Source organism: Tachypleus tridentatus, chromosome 5, assembly GCF_004210375.1.
Source record: "Tachypleus tridentatus isolate NWPU-2018 chromosome 5, ASM421037v1, whole genome shotgun sequence".
NCBI lineage: Eukaryota > Metazoa > Arthropoda > Merostomata > Xiphosura > Limulidae > Tachypleus > Tachypleus tridentatus.
The window spans coordinates 40,781,698-40,802,345 of NC_134829.1; the positions used below are offsets into that span (position 1 = coordinate 40,781,698).

At 34.9% G+C, this 20,648-nt stretch overlaps 1 protein-coding gene across 1 annotated transcript in view; it reads right to left on the minus strand.

Moving 5' to 3' along the window:
• Window positions 1-20,648, minus strand: part of LOC143250996 (guanine nucleotide-binding protein G(o) subunit alpha-like) — a 46,404-nt gene that overhangs the window by 11,663 nt on the left and 14,093 nt on the right. Inside the window, exons 4-5 of the mRNA XM_076502264.1 lie at window positions 16,044-16,204; window positions 1,087-1,215 (exon numbers count right to left, since the gene is read on the minus strand). Coding sequence (XP_076358379.1) covers window positions 1,087-1,215; window positions 16,044-16,204 — 290 coding nt within the window. The remainder of the gene's footprint in view (window positions 1-1,086; window positions 1,216-16,043; window positions 16,205-20,648) is intronic.

Sequence of the window (20,648 nt, forward strand, 5' to 3'; positions counted from 1 at the left end):
TTTTGAATTTCGCGCAGAGCTACACGAGGGCTATCTGCGCTAGCCGTCCCTAATTTAGCAATGTAAGACTAGAGGGAAGGCGCCTAGTCATCACTACCTACCGCCAACTCTTGGGCTACTCTTATACCAACGAATAATGGGATTGACGTCACATTATAACGCCTCCACGGCTGAAAGGGCGAGTATGATTTGTGCGACGGGGATTCGAACCCGCGACCCTCAAATTACAAGTCGAACGCCTTAACCCACCTGGCCATGCCGAACCCCTTTGTTTGGGACAATTTACGTTGAATTTGGTACAACGTCACGTTTTACAGGATCGATGCATATATATGCGCATACAATAATGTGAGATATGCTCATTTTTAGTTATTTTAAAAGAGAGGATCAATTACTTAGTCTTGTTTCGACCAATTTACATGGAATTCGATACAGAGATACACTTTGCAGGTCCACCAAAAAGATATAGACATTTTTGGAATTTTTGTCTTTTGCCCAATTGTTTTGAACAAGGAAAGTACAATTTGGAGTGTTTATTGGCCTCTTTAATTTAGCAAAGACTGTTTTTTTCACTAAAGCCATTTTCTGGGTACTGACCAGCCACCAAAAATGGGTCTTGAACCAAACATACAAAGATGAGAGTCAGTGCTGTATATGATGTAATTCGTTTGGGAGTTAAGCCACCTTTACGGTCTAAATACACTCGGCCAAGACGTTTGGGAGTTATGCCACCTTTACGGTCTAAATACACTTGGCCAAGACGTTTGGGAGTTATGCCACCTTTACGGTCTAAATACACTCGGCCAAGAAGGGAGCCTAATATTTCAATCACTGTATACCCTTGTAAATTAGTTTATAGATTTTGTAAGCTGATGAGCTAAGTGACCGACACTTTTTATTATTAATTTTTACCTAATTTTTGTCACAACACTCACCTGAAGATGAAACAGATAAGAATGGAATCAGATGTTTATAACCTAAAACATCCATTGTTCCTCGCGCAAAAATATTTATCATTCATAAAATATGGCAAACAATGATAAAGACACACATACACACGAATATACATTTTAAAAAGAGACTTACTTGAAATTTAAGTTTTTAAATGAAAAATGTACTTCAACGATGCCAGTAGTTTTTACTCTCGTTCTAAGAATGTCTTGTTCCGTAGGCAAATAATCTTTATTTCCAAGTCGTTCTAGGTCATCCAAAAAACTGTTAAAGTAAAGAGAAAGACAGTTAATTACAGAGAACATTGCATACAAAGCTGTCTAGTTTTGTATAACAATTCACGTGATATCAAATGTTACGACACTCCTCATCAGTGGAGAGCGGGCATGGCCAGGTGGTTAAGGCACTCGACTCGTAATCTGAGGGTCGCGGGTTCGAATCCCCTTCACACCAAACATACTCGCCCTTTCAGCTATAGAAGCGTTATAATGTGTCAGTCAATCCCACTATTCGTTGGTAAAAGAGTAGCCCAAGAGTTGGCGGTGGTGGTAATGATTAGTTGCCTTCCCTCTAGTCTTACACTGCTAAATTAGGGACTGCTAGCACAGATAGCTCTCGAGTGGCTTTGCGCGAAATTCAAAACAAACCAAACCTAAAGAGTGCAAAACGATTTAGGTAAACTCTTTTAATATAGCAGATCTTTTGTGAGATTTAAATACCATACCATTCTCCGTTTCAAGTATAGGACTTCATTACTTATCCTGATTAAATTGATATGTACTAACCTAGTGATCGGTTTGAAAAATTACCTCAGATGTAGCAATACTTGTTACTAAAGTGGACGTACGTTCTGATATGAAATACAAATGTAAAACGTGAACAACGAACGCCCCAAATATTAACAACTTAAGCGTTAAACTTATGGTTCCTATATGGTTAGTTGGGTAAACATAAACAGTAAACATAAACATAAAAAGAAAATAACCAGTTCAAAAGTTCAGACATACATTGAAGGAGAAGACTATGGAACTGGTACTACTTAACCTCCTTCACGAAGTTCTATTTAGTTTATTAAAATGAATCAGCTCTGGCCACAACATATATATATATACACTCAACACTGGAGTTGAAACAGTAGAACTGGTACTACTTAACCTCCTTCACGAAGTTCTATTTAATTTATTAAAATGAATCAGCTCTGGCCACAACATATATATATACACTCAACACTGGAGTTAAAACAGTAGAACTGGTACTACTTAACCTCCTTCACGAAGTTCTATTTAATTTATTAAAATGAATCAGCTCTGGCCACAACATATATATATATACACTCAACACTGGAGTTGAAACAGTAGAACTGGTACTACTTAACCTCCTTCACGAAGTTCTATTTAGTTTATTAAAATGAATCAGCTCTGGCCACAACATATATATATATACACTCAACACTGGAGTTGAAACAGTAGAACTGGTACTACTTAACCTCCTTCACGAAGTTCTATTTAGTTTATTAAAATGAATCAGCTCTGGCCACAACATATATATATATACACTCAACACTGGAGTTGAAACAGTAGAACTGGTACTACTTAACCTCCTTCACGAAGTTCTATTTAGTTTATTAAAATGAATCAGCTCTGGCCACAACATATATATATATACACTCAACACTGGAGTTAAAACAGTAGAACTGGTACTACTTAACCTCCTTCACGAAGTTCTATTTAATTTATTAAAATGAATCAGCTCTGGCCACAACATATATATATATACACTCAACACTGGAGTTAAAACAGTAGAACTGGTACTACTTAACCTCCTTCACGAAGTTCTATTTAGTTTATTAAAATGAATCAGCTCTGGCCACAACATATACTCTTCAAAACAAGAAACGCAAAAGGAATATTTTTGTTATTTTAAAGACCAAAATGACAATAAAAGTTGTGCACTTTGAAAACGGAGGAAAACATCGGAATTTTCGCTAAAACGCATGCGTGTCCAATAAATTTGTTTGAGAGATCTGCATGTTCTGCAAGTGCAACATGTGCAAAGTCCCTATAAAAGTGACAGGTTCTCGGTTTCCATAGCTCAGTGTTAAGCCACCGACACGCAATACAGTGAAGCCAAGACTGACTGAAGCACAACGCAACAACGCCATTTGTCGTTTGGAAGCAGGCGAATCTCGATCAGATGTTGCCAGAGCTCTGAATGTCCACCCAAGCAGCATCATAAGGCTATGGAATCGTCACCAACAACATGGATCAACTCGTGACCGTCCACGATCTGGCAGACCTCGTGTGACCACGCCCGCACAAGATCGCTACATCCGGTTACGTCACCTTCGGGATAGGACCACCACTGCGATGTCTACTGCCTCAACCATACCAGGGCTGCGTATGAACTCCGATCAGACCGTACGCAACCGTCTACGAGATGCAGGAATCCGACTTCGACGTCCAGTCAGAGGCGTCATCCTCACCCAGCAAGATCGTCAAGCACGGCTGCAGTGGACTCGGGCACATCGGGTATGGCCTCATCGACGATGGAGGCATGTTTGGTTCAGCGATGAATTACGTGTTATGCTTCGTAGGCAGGATGTAAGGACCCGTGTTTACCGTCGCCGAGGTGAACGTTTTGTAGCAAACTGTGTGCAGGAAGTTGAGAGATTTGGTGGTGGCAGTGTCATGATGTGGGCTGCCATCGCCTACAATGCCAGAACAGACCTTTTGCACATTCGAGGGAATCTTACGGCTCAACGATACGTCAACGAGATTCTTAGGCCCCATGTGCAACCCATCATGGTGAACGTCATCGAAGTTTTTCAACATGACAACGCCCGTCCTCACACAGCCCGACTCACCACTGTCTTCTTGAGACACCACAACATCAACGTTCTTCCCTGGCCCTCCAGATCACCAGATTTAAACCCAATCGAACATCTTTGGGACTATAATTTTTCACCAAGAATGACAGTGACAACGTATTTTGTTATCACCAACGATAATGTTTCACCAAAAATGACAGTGACAACGTATTTTGTTATCACCAATGATAATGTTTCACCAAAAATGACAGTGACAACGTATTTTGTTATCACCAACGATAATGTTTCACCAAAAATGACAGTGACAACGTATTTTGTAATCACCAACTATAATGTTTCACCAAGAACGACAATGATAACGTATTTTGTAATCCCAAACTATAATGTTTCACCAAGAATGACAGTGACAACGTATTTTGTAATCACCAACGATAATGTTTCACCAAAAATGACAGTGACAACGTATTTTGTTATCACCAACGATAATGTTTCACCAAAAATGACAGTGACAACGTATTTTGTTATCACCAACGATAATGTTTCACCAAAAATGACAGTGACAACGTATTTTGTTATCACCAACGATAATGTTTCACCAAGAATGACAATGACAACGTATTTTGTAATCACCAACGATAATGTTTCACCAAAAACGACAGTGATAACGTATTTTGTAATCCCAAACTATAATGTTTCACCAAGAATGACAATGATAACGTATTTTGTAATCAGAAACTACAATGTTTCACCAAGAATGACAATGATAGCGTATTTTGTAATCAGAAACTACAATGTTTCACCAAGAATGACAATGATAACGTATTTTGTAATCACCAACTACAATGTTTCACCAAGAATGACAATGATAACGTATTTTGTAATCACAAACTACAATGTTTCACCAAGAATGACAATGATAACGTATTTTGTAATCACCAACTACAATGTTTCACCAAGAATGACAATGATAACGTATTTTGTAATCAGAAACTACAATGTTTCACAAAGAATGACAATGATAGCGTATTTTGTAATCAGAAACTACAATGACAATGATAACGTATTTTGTAATCACCAACTACAATGTTTCACCAAGAATGACAATGATAACGTATTTTGTAATCACAAACTACAATGTTTCACCAAGAACGACAATGATAACGTATTTTGTAATCACCAACTATAATGTTTCACCAAGAATGACAATGATAACGTATTTTGTAATCAGAAACTACAATGTTTCACCAAGAATGACAATGATAGCGTATTTTGTAATCAGAAACTACAATGACAATGATAACGTATTTTGTAATCACCAACTACAATGTTTCACCAAGAATGACAATGATAACGTATTTTGTAATCACAAACTACAATGTTTCACCAAGAACGACAATGATAACGTATTTTGTAATCACAAACTATAATGTTTCACCAAGAACGACAATGATAACGTATGTTGTAATCACCAACTATAATGTTTCACCAAGAACGACAATGATAGCGTATTTTGTTATCACCAACGATAATGTTTCACCAAAAATGACAGTGACAACGTATTTTGTTATCACCAACGATAATGTTTCACCAAGAATGACAATGACAACGTATTTTGTAATCACCAACGATAATGTTTCACCAAAACGACAGTGATAACGTCCCAAACTTAATTTTCACCAAGTAAATGATAACGTATTTTGTAATGTTTCACCAAGAATGACAATGATAACGTATTTTGTAATCAGAAACTACAATGTTTCACCAAGAATGACAATGATAGCGTATTTTGTAATCAGAAACTACAATGTTTCACCAAGAATGACAATGATAACGTATTTTGTAATCACCAACTACAATGTTTCACCAAGAATGACAATGATAACGTATTTTGTAATCACAAACTACAATGTTTCACCAAGAATGACAATGATAACGTATTTTGTAATCACCAACTACAATGTTTCACCAAGAATGACAATGATAACGTATTTTGTAATCAGAAACTACAATGTTTCACAAAGAATGACAATGATAGCGTATTTTGTAATCAGAAACTACAATGACAATGATAACGTATTTTGTAATCACCAACTACAATGTTTCACCAAGAATGACAATGATAACGTATTTTGTAATCACAAACTACAATGTTTCACCAAGAACGACAATGATAACGTATTTTGTAATCACCAACTATAATGTTTCACCAAGAACGACAATGATAGCGTATTTTGTAATCAGAAACTACAATGTTTCACCAAGAATGACAATGATAACGTATTTTGTAATCACCAACTACAATGTTTCACCAAGAAAGACAATGATAACGTATTTTGTAATCACAAACTACAATGTTGCACCAAGAACGACAATGATAACGTATTTTGTAATCACAAACTATAATGTTTCACCAAGAACGACAATGATAACGTATTTTGTAATCACCAACTATAATGTTTCACCAAGAACGACAGTGATAACGTATTTTGTAATCAGAAACTATAATGTTTCACCAAGAATGACAATGATAACGTATTTTGTAATCACAAACTATAATGTTTCACCAAGAACGACAATGATAGCGTATTTTGTAATCACAAACTACAATGTTTCACCAAGAACGACAATGATAACGTATTTTGTAATCACCAACTATAATGTTTAACCAGAACGACAATGATAACGTATTTTGTAATCAGAAACTACAATGTTTCACCTAGAATGACAATGATAGCGTATTTTGTAATCAGAAACTACAATGACAATGATAACGTATTTTGTAATCACCAACTACAATGTTTCACCAAGAACGACAATGATAACGTATTTTGTAATCACCAACTATAATGTTTCACCAAGAACGACAATGATAACGTATTTTGTAATCAGAAACTACAATGTTTCACCAAGAATGACAATGATAACGTATTTTGTAATCACCAACTACAATGTTTCACCAAGAACGACAATGATAGCGTATTTTGTAATCAGAAACTACAATGTTTCACCAAGAATGACAATGATAAAGTATTTTGTAATCACCAACTATAATGTTTCACCAAGAACGACAATGATAGCGTATTTTGTAATCAGAAACTACAATGTTTCACCAAGAATTACAATGATAGCGTATTTTGAAATCAGAAACTATAATGTTTCACCAAGAATGACAATGATAGCGTATTTTGTAATCACCAACTATAATGTTTCACCAAGAACGACAATGATAGCGTATTTTGTAATCAGAAACTACAATGTTTCACCAAGAACGACAATGATAACGTATTTTGTAATCACCAACTATAATGTTTCACCAAGAACGACAATGATAACGTATTTTGTAATCACAAACTACAATGTTTCACCAAGAATGACAATGATAACGTATCTTGTAATCACCAACTATAATGTTTCACCAAGAATGACAATGACAACGTATTTTGTAATCACAAACTATAATGTTTCACCAAGAATGACAATGGTAACGTATTTTGTAATCACCAACTATAATGTTTCACCAAGAATGACAATAATAACGTATTTTGTAATCAGAAACTATAATGTTTCACCAAGAATGACAATGACAACGTATTTTGTAATCACAAACTATAATGTTTCACCAAGAATGACAATGATAACGTATTTTGTAATCACCAACTATAATGTTTCACCAAGAACGACAATGATAACGTATTTTGTAATCACAAACTACAATGTTTCACCAAGAATGACAATGATAACGTATTTTGTAATCACCAATTATAATGTTTCACCAAGAATGACAGTGACAACGTATTTTGTAATCACCAACGATAATGTTTCACCAAAAATGACAGTGACAACGTATTTTGTAATCACCAACGATAATGTTTCACCAAAAATGACAGTGACAACGTATTTTGTTATCACCAACGATAATGTTTCACCAAAAATGACAGTGACAACGTATTTTGTTATCACCAACGATAATGTTTCACCAAGAATGACAATGACAACGTATTTTGTAATCACCAACGATAATGTTTCACCAAAAACGACAGTGATAACGTATTTTGTAATCCCAAACTATAATGTTTCACCAAGAATGACAATGATAACGTATTTTGTAATCACAAACTACAATGTTTCACCAAGAATGACAATAATAGCGTATTTTGTAATCAGAAACTACAATGTTTCACCAAGAATGACAATGATAACGTATTTTGTAATCACCAACTACAATGTTTCACCAAGAATGACAATGATAACGTATTTTGTAATCACAAACTACAATGTTTCACCAAGAATGACAATGATAGCGTATTTTGTAATCAGAAACTACAATGTTTCACCAAGAATGACAATGATAACGTATTTTGTAATCACCAACTACAATGTTTCACCAAGAATGACAATGATAACGTATTTTGTAATCACCAACTACAATGTTTCACCAAGAATGACAATGATAACGTATTTTGTAATCACCAACTACAATGTTTCACCAAGAATGACAATGATAACGTATTTTGTAATCAGAAACTACAATGTTTCACCAAGAATGACAATGATAGCGTATTTTGTAATCAGAAACTACAATGACAATGATAACGTATTTTGTAATCACCAACTACAATGTTTCACCAAGAATGACAATGATAACGTATTTTGTAATCACAAACTACAATGTTTCACCAAGAACGACAATGATAACGTATTTTGTAATCACAAACTATAATGTTTCACCAAGAACGACAATGATAACGTATGTTGTAATCACCAACTATAATGTTTCACCAAGAACGACAATGATAGCGTATTTTGTAATCAGAAACTACAATGTTTCACCAAGAATGACAATGATAACGTATTTTGTAATCACCAACTACAATGTTTCACCAAGAAAGACAATGATAACGTATTTTGTAATCAGAAACTACAATGACAATGATAACGTATTTTGTAATCAGAAACTACAATGTTTCACCTAGAATGACAATGATAGCGTATTTTGTAATCAGAAACTACAATGACAATGATAACGTATTTTGTAATCACCAACTACAATGTTTCACCAAGAACGACAATGATAACGTATTTTGTAATCAGAAACTACAATGTTTCACCAAGAATGACTATGATAACGTATTTTGTAATCACCAACTACAATGTTTCACCAAGAACGACAATGATAGCGTATTTTGTAATCAGAAACCACAATGTTTCACCAAGAATGACAATGATAAAGTATTTTGTAATCACCAACTATAATGTTTCACCAAGAACGACAATGATAGCGTATTTTGTAATCAGAAACTACAATGTTTCACCAAGAATGACAATGATAGCGTATTTTGAAATCAGAAACTATAATGTTTCACCAAGAATGACAATGATAGCGTATTTTGTAATCACCAACTATAATGTTTCACCAAGAACGACAATGATAGCGTATTTTGTAATCAGAAACTACAATGTTTAACCAAGAACGACAATGATAACGTATTTTGTAATCACTAACTATAATGTTTCACCAAGAACGACAATGATAACGTATTTTGTAATCACAAACTACAATGTTTCACCAAGAATGACAATGATAACGTATTTTGTAATCACCAACTATAATGTTTCACCAAGAATGACAATAATAACGTATTTTGTAATCAGAAACTATAATGTTTCACCAAGAATGACAATGACAACGTATTTTGTAATCACAAACTATAATGTTTCACCAAGAATGACAATGATAACGTATTTTGTAATCACCAACTATAATGTTTCACCAAGAATGACAATGATAATGTATTTTATATTGTATAAAACGAAACTACAAATTACGTCTACGCACCGCCAAAGAACCGTAAATTACGTTTATGACACTATTTACTGCTTTGTAACTCCATAAATCGAGAAAAACAATAAGATCCGCGTGTGACGTTTTCATGACGTCATATCCGCACCCTGCGTGTTTGTAAACACATTTTTCCCCAGTTTATTTCAATTTCTGGCCATAAATGACAGTTTTCCGCTTGAATACTTGATCAATTGATAATACAGAACCGTTTCTGACAGTACTCATAGCTTTATAACTCTGTAAACGTCGAATTTACGTGTGACGTCTTCACTTTCTTTTCAAAGAATGGAGAAAAATATATGAAAGGCAGGCGAAAATCGCGACCTCTATTACAAATGTACAGACACCCAAGATGTGGATTGGACATCGCGAAATGAAAATGTTTTTCCAGTATTTTATTAATAAGTAAGAGTTACATTATTTTATGATATATATATAAACACACACACATAAACACCCGATATCAGGTTAAAAACTGTTATACTTAACTTTCTTCCTAACTTCTCATCAATCTAATCTTCACTGTATCAACTCTAACTGCAACATATATGTATATATAGAAAACTCTTCAATCCATTAAACTGTACCAACTCTTACTTCAATATAAATATGTATTAGGTTGAGGAATAATTCGTGAGCGTTTTTAAATAATTTCATTCAAGCATTACATGCAAGACTATACAATACTTCAATGCATGAACACATTACACCCAAAACATTTATTATGATACTTTATTTCATGTAATACCTAGGTATATAGTATGCATTGTTGTAAACGAAATTGCAAGAAATTAAATGCGAAAAGCAGATGGTGTCGAAAATGCTCGATTTTGTCCACTTGACATTCCATTTAATGAGCTGAAAATGGAAGCCAAAATTAAAGACATATGAAAATCAAACACACCATCTATTAGAGCAAAAATTTATCTACCAAATGACATGAAATATTTTGCGAAAGCGTTTCATTTATGAATATATTTTTTAACTTGAAAAAACGCTCACGAATTATTCCTCAACCCAATATAACTTTACATGTACAGTCAGCATCAGGGAAAAACTGCAGAACGTGATAACACTTAATTACTTGTATAAAACGATTTTTATTTAAAATGGGACTACTTCATCTGTTTTTAATAACGTGACGCGTACTTCGGTACGAGCTAATATCGCCTAGAGTCAAGCTGACGTAACTTGAACTGGAAGGGTATTTAATAAAGTATATACATTCGCCACGAAGCATTGATCACATTATGACCCGCGAAGAATATGAAAGTGTGTCAGGTTTATTTTGAATTTCGCGTAAAGCTACACGAGGGATACCTGCGCTAGCCGTCCATAATTTAGCAATGTAAGACTAGAGGAAATGCAGCTAGTCATCACCACCCACCGCCAATTCTTGGGCTACTCTTTTACCAACGAATAGTGGGATTGAACGTCACATTATAACGCCTCCAGGGATGAAAGGGCGAGCATGTTTGTTGTGACGGGGATTCAAACCCGCGATCCTGAGATTACCATTCGAGTGCCTTAACCACCTGCCCATGGCACGTCAAAAGTGTGTCACTATATCGGTCGTTATGAACAGACAAATCATTTTTGGCGGAACAATGAGGAATAATATTCTACATAGTTCACCAAATGTCATCAAAAAACAATTATTTTTGACTGAGTTATAGAACAAGAATAATATGAAAAATCGTTCCCATCTTAACAGGTATGTTGTGTTTTTTCCTTATTTTATTTTTGTGACCTCGCGCGACCTCGATCCTAAGTTCTGAGTTGGGTCGTAATCCAAATGTTTACCAGATTTCATCCACATGTGTTCAACTGTTTTTGAGAAAGCTTGCTAACAAACACACAGACACACACGGGGGGGGAGCATGGCCAGACGGGTTAAGGCGTTCGACTCGTAATAGGTGGGTCGCGAGTTCGAATCCCCGTCGCACCGAACATGATCGCCCTTTTAGTCGAGAGGGCGTTATAATATGACGATCAATCCCACTATTCGTTGATAAAAGAGTACCCCAAGAGTTGGCGATGGGTGGTGATGACTAGCTGCCTTACTTCTAATCTTACACTGCTGAAGTAGGGACGGCTAGCGCAGAAAGCCCTCGAGTAGCTTTGCGCGAAATAAAAAAACAAACACGGGGGGGTAAAACATCCTTCACCTACGATGATGTTGCCATCATTACATATGGAGAACTGAATGTAGACGAACTGAATGAAGTAGTTAGCACTGAATAAATGTTTTTAATAAGCTTTTGTTTCAAATTTTACTTATTATGGGGAAACCTATTACCGTAGTTCAAACCAAGTTTCAGTTCATTCGAACTCAATTTTATCAAAACTCAGATGACTAATGAAAGCTCCTAACACAGTAAAGTTTTTAAGAAACTAGAAACTTCCCAATCTTTAATCTCTTAATAGTATAATAATTTAATAATTTATTAAAACATTATAAAGAACGTGTACTAATTTGCAATATTTAAAAGGCGGGAACGAATCGGTGAAATGAGCGCGAATCACTTAGCACCATACTAGCAAATACGTTCCTCTTAACGACCTGTTCCAAAAAGAGTGTTTTCAAATAACTGTATAGAAATATCAAACAGGCAGTGAAAAATAACTGAAATCTGATGATGAAAATGAAGACTTCTAGGACTTAAAAAATCGGGAATTTAAAATCCTCACGAACTTTAATAACTCACTTCATTTTGTTAACTGTTCTAAACAATTACGCTGGCCTAAATACCAACTAATGTCAAATACACAGTCGAACTGGTCTACACCACGTTTTATAGACCCGGTTAAAATTAGACCAGTTGGAAACTTAGCTAACTGAGTAGCACATGTTTTTTTCTCAGTATCTGTCTTCTAACTCTATTATTTCACTATAACTGGTATTAAAATAACACAGTCTTTCATTCGTGTCAAACCCCACGTGTTTCGTTCGTGTGTTTGAATAAACAAGGCACATACACTATTTTTGAAAACATTCTATCCACACAACACACACGAATTACTATTTATACTTCAACCATACTAATACACAACATTGTATAACAATTCATCTACTCCAACAACAAATAATCATAGTGAAAAAAGAAAAAAAAACATTTTCAAGTTAGATTGTGTAAGCCCTTTTAATGTTAACGAGCACTTCAACTATTTTATAATTTTTGAAATATTTTAAACACTTTTGTACGTTATTTATTTCTAATTTTTTCGAACTTAGTCTTATTAATTACTTTTATAAATTTTAATCACTTTTTATTTCAACCAATAACATTAGCTTTGTTATATTGTCATTACTGTATTTTTAGCCCTCGTGTTTTTCTTTTCCACTACATTCTGTTCTAATATACTGTATACTTTCAGAATATCCTGATAGCAGCTTTCATTAACCGAGGGGCACGGCATGGCCAGGTGGTTAAGGCACTCGACTCGTGTCCCCCGCTAGTACAGCGGTATGTCTCCGGATTTACAACGCTAAAATCAGAGGTTCGATTCCCCTCGGTGGGCTCAGCAGATAATCTGATGTGGCTTTGCTCTAAGAAAACACGTACAAACACGTAACACACACTCGACTCGTAATCCGAGGGTTGCAGGTTCGAATACCCGTCACACCAAACATGCTCGCCCTTACAGCCGTGAGAGCGTTACAATGTGACGGCCAATCCCACTATTCGTTGGTAAAAGAGTAGCCCAAGAGTTGGCGGTGGGTGGTGATGACTAGCTGCCTTCCCTCTAGTCTTACACTGCTAAATTAGGGATGGCTAGCACAGATAGCCCTTGAGTAGCTTTGTGCGAAATTCAAAACAAACCAAACCATTAACCGAGAGGTTTATTTTCAACTTTACAAAGTGTGTTTGCTCGAAAAGTTGCGAAGAAAATAATAATAAAACTCAAAGTTTTTTAAGGGGGTTCATCCCCCACAGCTGAAATTCTTTAGTTCATCATCTTCGCAATAAAGAAATCATGACAAAAATATATTAATATTTATCACAATGAGAGGACATAATACTACCTCCATTTCTATACAATAATATCATAGAGAATGAACATCAGTTAGGTAAAAAAAAATGTGTATTTGGTAAGAAGGAAAGTATATTTAACAGTTATTTCAAATTTATGCTACTTCAGTACATTGTTAATAACTAACTGGTTGTGGCACAAATCGTGACGATACCAGGTTGGACATAATAACATTAATCACACCTATTGTGCAGTTATTTCGGTCCATTCATCCCAAGGTTCAACATCTCCTTTATGAGTAGTTACTATAGCAACAGTGGCTAAATTGTAATGAGTTCTTTACAGAATTGGATAGGTCACTATGGAAACCAAATACAGCTAGTTTGTTTAATTCCAAGTGTTTGTCTGTTGTGGAGTACATTGCTGTTTGAAGCATGCCGCAGAGCCATACATGTTAACAAGGTCTTTATTGATTTCACGTCTGGCACGTGGAGAATTTCTTCAAGAAAACTAAAAAAAATCAATCAGCTGGAGAGACATAGCCAAATATTTTTGCCATTAAATGTAATTTTCCAAACTCATAGCTCAGAAAAACCACAGAAATTTCAGTCAGTTGGAGAGTCGTACGCCTGCATGATTAACATTAAATATGAGCCCCTAAACTTACAACTCAGACAATCAGCAAGTTGAAGGGCGTTACGCCATCATTATACAAGTTAAATATAAACCCCAGCTTTCAAACCAGGAACTCGAGCAGCTTTTAACATACGCTACTTAAGCTAATAACAATAAACACGTTTTAGCAAAGAATATTTGTCAAAATTTATAAACCTTTTATAAACACACGATCTGGATTTACGTTTCTTCAGTCCCTGGTAAGCCTAGACGTAAGTCATATTGCTTGGTACGAGTTGATATTTAAATTGAGTCTGATGTGAATTGTCCAGACGAAATATGGCTCTGTTGTAGCGTTTAAAAAGTAACAATAATAAACATTATCTTCTGTACCCCACTCTCATGAATATATGTATCAAGTAAAAAAAAAAACGTTAAAGAAAGTTGGGTTTAATTATAAGAACTATGGAAACGTTATAATAATAAACAGTTGACTTTGTACAGATTTATATGTTTATTATATGGCTGTGTCTGTCCATTCTGTTGTCCCAATATATTAATGGTTCAATTGGAATCGACAATTTAAACAATGGAATTTCTATATCAGGTGGAAATTCTTTTAGTGTCGTTGTTATTAAACAGTTTCTGATTACACATTACGTATAAAAGACGTACGTAAGTCAAATAACAAGAGCGCAGATAGCCCTCGTGTAGCTTTACGCGTGATTAAAAAACAAACGAAACGATCAAATAACAAGTATTTCTTTCGTATCGCTTGGAAATCTATTAATTCAACTAAACTAAATCAAACTTAGCACGTGCATCCTTTTGAGAAAAAGAGTTATAATATAATAACATATCCGTGAACCAGCAGGAAACAACGACAACGAAAACCATCTAAACACTAAATACAAGGACGGTTAAAAGTCTGCCAAAGAAAACTTTCAACTTAACACCAGAATCGCAAAACCTACACTCGTGGAGCAACCAAGGAAAGTAGGTTGTCATGGCAACGATCTTGGCGGTCCCAGACTTGGAAATTACGGTTCCGCCATGAATTGATCACGTAATGTCTGTTTCGAAGTGTATTATACAAAGGCTGGGGTAGCTTTTGCACAGCATATACCGGTTGTAAATGTTTTGTAAATATATCATTTGATTTGTTTCATTAAAATATTTCTAATAAAAATATAAAAAATCAGTATTTTATAATATTAATATATGTATGCACTTCTCTGTTTTATCATAGATTCTAGTAAAAAAGGTGTTGTTTTTTTTATTTTCCACAACATCGACGTTAATGTCCAACGTGTAATTTATAGTGGTTCCAAAGATCCGTTAGGCCCGGTATGGCCTGGTGGTTAAGGCACTCGACTCGTAATATGAGGGTCGCTGATTCGAATCCCTATAACACCAAACATGCTCGCCTTTTCAGCCGTGAGGGCGTTATAAAGTTACGGCCAATCAAACCAAAGTTATGGTAAAAGAGTAGCCCAAGAGTTGGCGGTAGGTGGTGATGACTGGCTGCTTTCCATCTAGTCTTACAATACTTAATTAGGGATGGCTAGCGCAGATAGCCCTCGTGTAGTTTTACACGAAATTCAAACAAACAGATCCGTTAGTTTTGTCGAATCAACATTACCCTCTTAAATTTCTCAATTCTACACAAGTTTTCCGCATATATGTTTTTTTCAAACTTGAATTAATACTAAGAACATTTCCCATATAGCCTTAACAATCTTTATATTTAAAATATGCTTTCACTGTTTGCTTACGCAAATCACTTTACACATACCAATAAATAACCAAATAGACAGACAAGTAAATACTCACTATTTGGCGCTATCGTTCAGTTGGTATTCGTTTGATCGAGAGAAACACTCTTGTACACCCGTGTCCTGCCATAAGCGCATCATAGCAGACAGAAGCTCTTCGGAAAACGGTTCAGTATCTTCCATTCGGGTAACTACGTCGAAAACCAACTTCGCATCGGACTGATAAAAGAGAATAAATAAAAGTACTTGTATGTTTTGATAGCAAAATGGTAGCATTTGAAACAAAATATAAATATACAAAACTATTTGTCACTTTAAAAACAAAGAATACAGTTTCTGCATTATATACCAAACAATATGTACTATAGTTTTAGGAATTATAATCTTCTGTTTGGTTAAAACACTTTATCTCCCAGACATTCTAAAAGAATATTCTTTAAAACATGAAATATATATATATATATATATAATTTCAACAATAAAACTCCATTCCATTGAGTATATAATACCCACCTAGTGATTGATATGCAACCATCAAATTATCGGAATATTTTGGTTATTTATCGCCAGTCTACAGGTTTACAACGCTAAAATCAGGGGTTTGATTCCCCTCGGTTGACTCATCAGATAGCCGGATTTGACTTTGCTATGAGAAACACAAACACACACATACACATATCTATAAATAATGAATACTATCTCAAGGAATCTCCGCAGTCTCTTATAGAACTCAGACCTAATCATGTTTAATGTGTAAATCAACGTATAACTTTATTTCTAACGTGAATTTTGTGGGAGTGATAAGTACACACGTTTCACGAAACTTCTGGTAAAATTAAAATCAGAAATAACAATAATATATCGTTAGTATCATTGTAAACACTAAAATACCCCGTATCACTTAAAAAATACCGCAGAAGAATAAGAAAACTGTCTAGTGATGTACCGTTTAAAATGTGGCTATAAACATGTGAAATACTCTGCTTACATAAACAAGACATTGTATCCTATTATTTGACCACATATCTATTTCTGCTTTCAGAGCCCTCTAGATATTTAGTTCGGATCATTTTCCACCTTTTTATCAAACAGCTATTTTTTTTTTTTCATTTTATACTACAGCGCCATATTTATTTTACCTGAAGCAAATACAGAGTTGACGAATAAAAGGTTTACGAACTTTTCTATTTCCAACATTCTATGAAAATAAAAAATAAAAAAATTAAAAACGCCGTTTTAAGTTGAAAAAAAGTCCCAGTTTCCATGCGATACCTTCAATGTGTTTGTTTTGGGGGAAAAAAATTGTTCTACGTTTTCTGGTTGTTCGTTAGAGTTTTTTTCTAGGGCTCAAATTATATCTCGTTTCGCTTTATAAATTTGACTAGCTTCCTTCCCTCTAGTGCCCGGCATGGCTAAGCGTGTTAAGGCGTGCGTCTCGTTATCTGAGGGTCACAGGTTCGAATCCACGTTACACCAAACATGCTCGTCCTTTCAGCCGTGGGGGCGTTATAATGTGACGGTCAATCCCACTATTCGTTGGTAAAAGAGTATCCCAAGAGTTGGCGGTAAATGGTGATGACTAGCTGCTTTCCCTCTAGTCTTACACTGCTAAATTAGGGATGGCTAGCGTAAATAGCCCTCGAGCAGCTTTGTGTGAAATTCAAAAACTAAACAAACGCTATAGGGGAGCAAAATGAATAATTTCCAGAAGTAGCAAATCCTGAGAGCAGAACACCTTCCATTTATTTCCTATTTGGAAGTTTTAGTGTAAAAGTAACAAAATTCTAAATCAGTCTGCTTATTTTCAACGATTCCTTAAGTGTTCTTGTACATTTTCGAGTGTCGGTAGACACATCAGTGCACCCCCTTCAGAAAAACATCAAGTTGACAATTTCCAAAAGCTAGGTTATTTTTCGATCGTCTCTCTAGATATAAGTACCAGTTTCCAAGGAACTGAGTGAAGTTAAACTAGAGTGCACAGTTTTCTTAGACTGCGTCGCAACTCTTTCAGAAGCACATTCTTCGCTTATACTCTGTAGTACTCAAGAGACTGTGTAGAATTTCAAATCGATTTTGTCAAAAGTAGAGGGCAGAGTTCAAAAACAAACACATACTTGTAAGACTAACAAAAATTGATGTGTCATGAACCACAGTAGTAATTGCTCAAAACCTTAATAAACCTTAGAACAAAAAGAACCTTAAACAGTAAAGGGTCACTTGAAACAAGACTTTAAAACCTTCACTATTGACTGCTAAGGCTGTACATAGATTAAAATTCACAAAAAAAAAACACGTGTTAGGCTTACAAGAAAACAAACCCGCTTCAAACAGCCCGTTCATAATTCTCATTATTATTCACTGACTGTAATATGTAGGTACTCAATACTTTGTACACCATACAATCGGTGTCTTTAGGGAGTCTACATTATGTACTAAGTAAAGGAATAAATAAAACATCAATACAGATTAATTTTTATTAGACACATTTGTCGAATAATTACTTTAACATATACAAAGGTTTATATAAAGCAATGTTTTACACTTTTTTATATTTTATTTGAAAAGGCTGCTTTCGTAAAGGGTTTCTGTCTTAGTCTAGGTATGTAACTGCCCATTGCTATGCATTATATATACATATATATTATAACCATAAAATTTTCACACCATAAGCCAAAACACGTTAACATGAATTTTTTTTAATACGATGCACATTAAATAAAAAAGATTCTAGGGGTACAAGCTACAACATGGGATTATAAAATATACCCTAGATTTTGGAGATTACTGCGGAAGTAGGACCCACGTTGTGGTGGGGACTCACCATCTATCAGTCTTAACCTCCAATTCGCTAGTCTCACATGAGGAAATTAGGAGAGCGAAATGTGGGTGCTCAAGCCCACAACTTCCAACATCTGTATCACCTTTCACTGCCTACAGACAGTTGTGAGAAGGTGACTGCTCTTCCAAGTTAAAATAAGAATAAGAAAAACATAAAAAGGCGAAAAATGATAAATAAAATAAAAAAGGTTCTACCATTTGTGGGTAAGTAAGATGAAACTTACCTCTTGAAGTTAACATTCCTACCCTCAGTATGGTAGAGGCACTAATTAACACGATATCAGCAAAGTGATAGTTTACTGTGATTGTCGTGCTTTTACATGCGGCTTAACGTGTACATCCGCATAAAGTAGTGCCAAGTTCTTAGATGACCTTATTTATAACTTCTTTTTTTTATTTCATGTGCTTTGGTTTTTGGCTTGAAAATTTTATGTTTATAATATAATTAATCAGAGGTTGATATTTGCTGTTTTTAACGCAGTCCTTCCTCGTGATTTTGTTTATTCATTTAACTTCATTTAGATATAATTATATTTCACTAAAAGTTATATATATATATATAATTTAGTTACACAGAAGTTATAAATGTTCACTATGTTCTCAAGCAAATCTTCGTGGTAATATCCAGCTATATCTTAACATTTTACATCTTGAACTAATGCGATCAAATAGTTTGTAGCTACAGTAAATCATCATGATCGTATCAGCTAGTTACTAGCTATGGTTATTATAATTAAAATGTATAAAGTTAATTACTATATTACGTTATCCTTTGCCCATAGTTGAGAATAAAAATATTAGACAAACAAGAGTAGTAAAAAAGTTTAGAATTTAAAACCTTCAAACAGGAATCATAAAAACTAAGAAAACAAAATTAGAGACTCAGTAGACATTATTTACCCAAACTACAAATCCCAAGTTTGACTCCACCAAATATAAGTCTAGGCAACAACACAGAACCAAAATAGAGATTCATAGTTTGAATAAATAATGTCTACTGGCTATCCAGCCTTGTTAACTTACTTTTTTACGATCACTGTTTGCAGGCTTTTAAATTTTCAATTTTTATTTATCTTGTATATTACCATTATTTTGTATTGTGAATGTTACAGTGAGCCACGATTACAGCCATATAAACTCCTTAACCTTTATATTCCTAATTAAAACAAACAAAAACCGTAATTCGAGTAAAAACTAAATAGTAACGACCGTGACTTTTTGCACCACAGAATGTTCCAGATCACACATGCACTTGACAATAGGAAACGTGTGAAACTTGTCGCTTAACGCTAAGCAATAAGTTCACCGATTAGGCTTTCACGAATATTACTTGGAGTTAAAGTGATTTCACCTGATGGATCATATAGCCTACATCAGTTGTAATCTCGTGAACTGGGGAGATGTGGATGCTACAGTATTTAAATAAGGTTCCAGTCAACACTCTCCGTGCAAACACGCGCTTCACTCGCCCGTGTTGGTACGTCGTTGAACATCAAGTTCAAGTGACGCATTAGTCACGCCTGGAGATTCCTCATCCTACTCAACTACTATAACAAACAATTGTCATTGCCTCAAGACTGAGTCAGGTGAGAAGAGAGTGATATTTTCCAGACTGGAAAAGAGAATGCACGCATTTCTCTTCTGAAATGCAAAACTAAACCCCATCTAAAATCTTATGGTTGAAAATGTCAGCGGTATATTTGGACTGTTTCACTTGCACAGTAACCAACCTACCAAGTTAACGTTTTATGAACCGTTAATTCAAACTAATATGGTGAACTGAGCTACTGAAGTAAAAACATGTTTTCTATAAGACAATATCCAT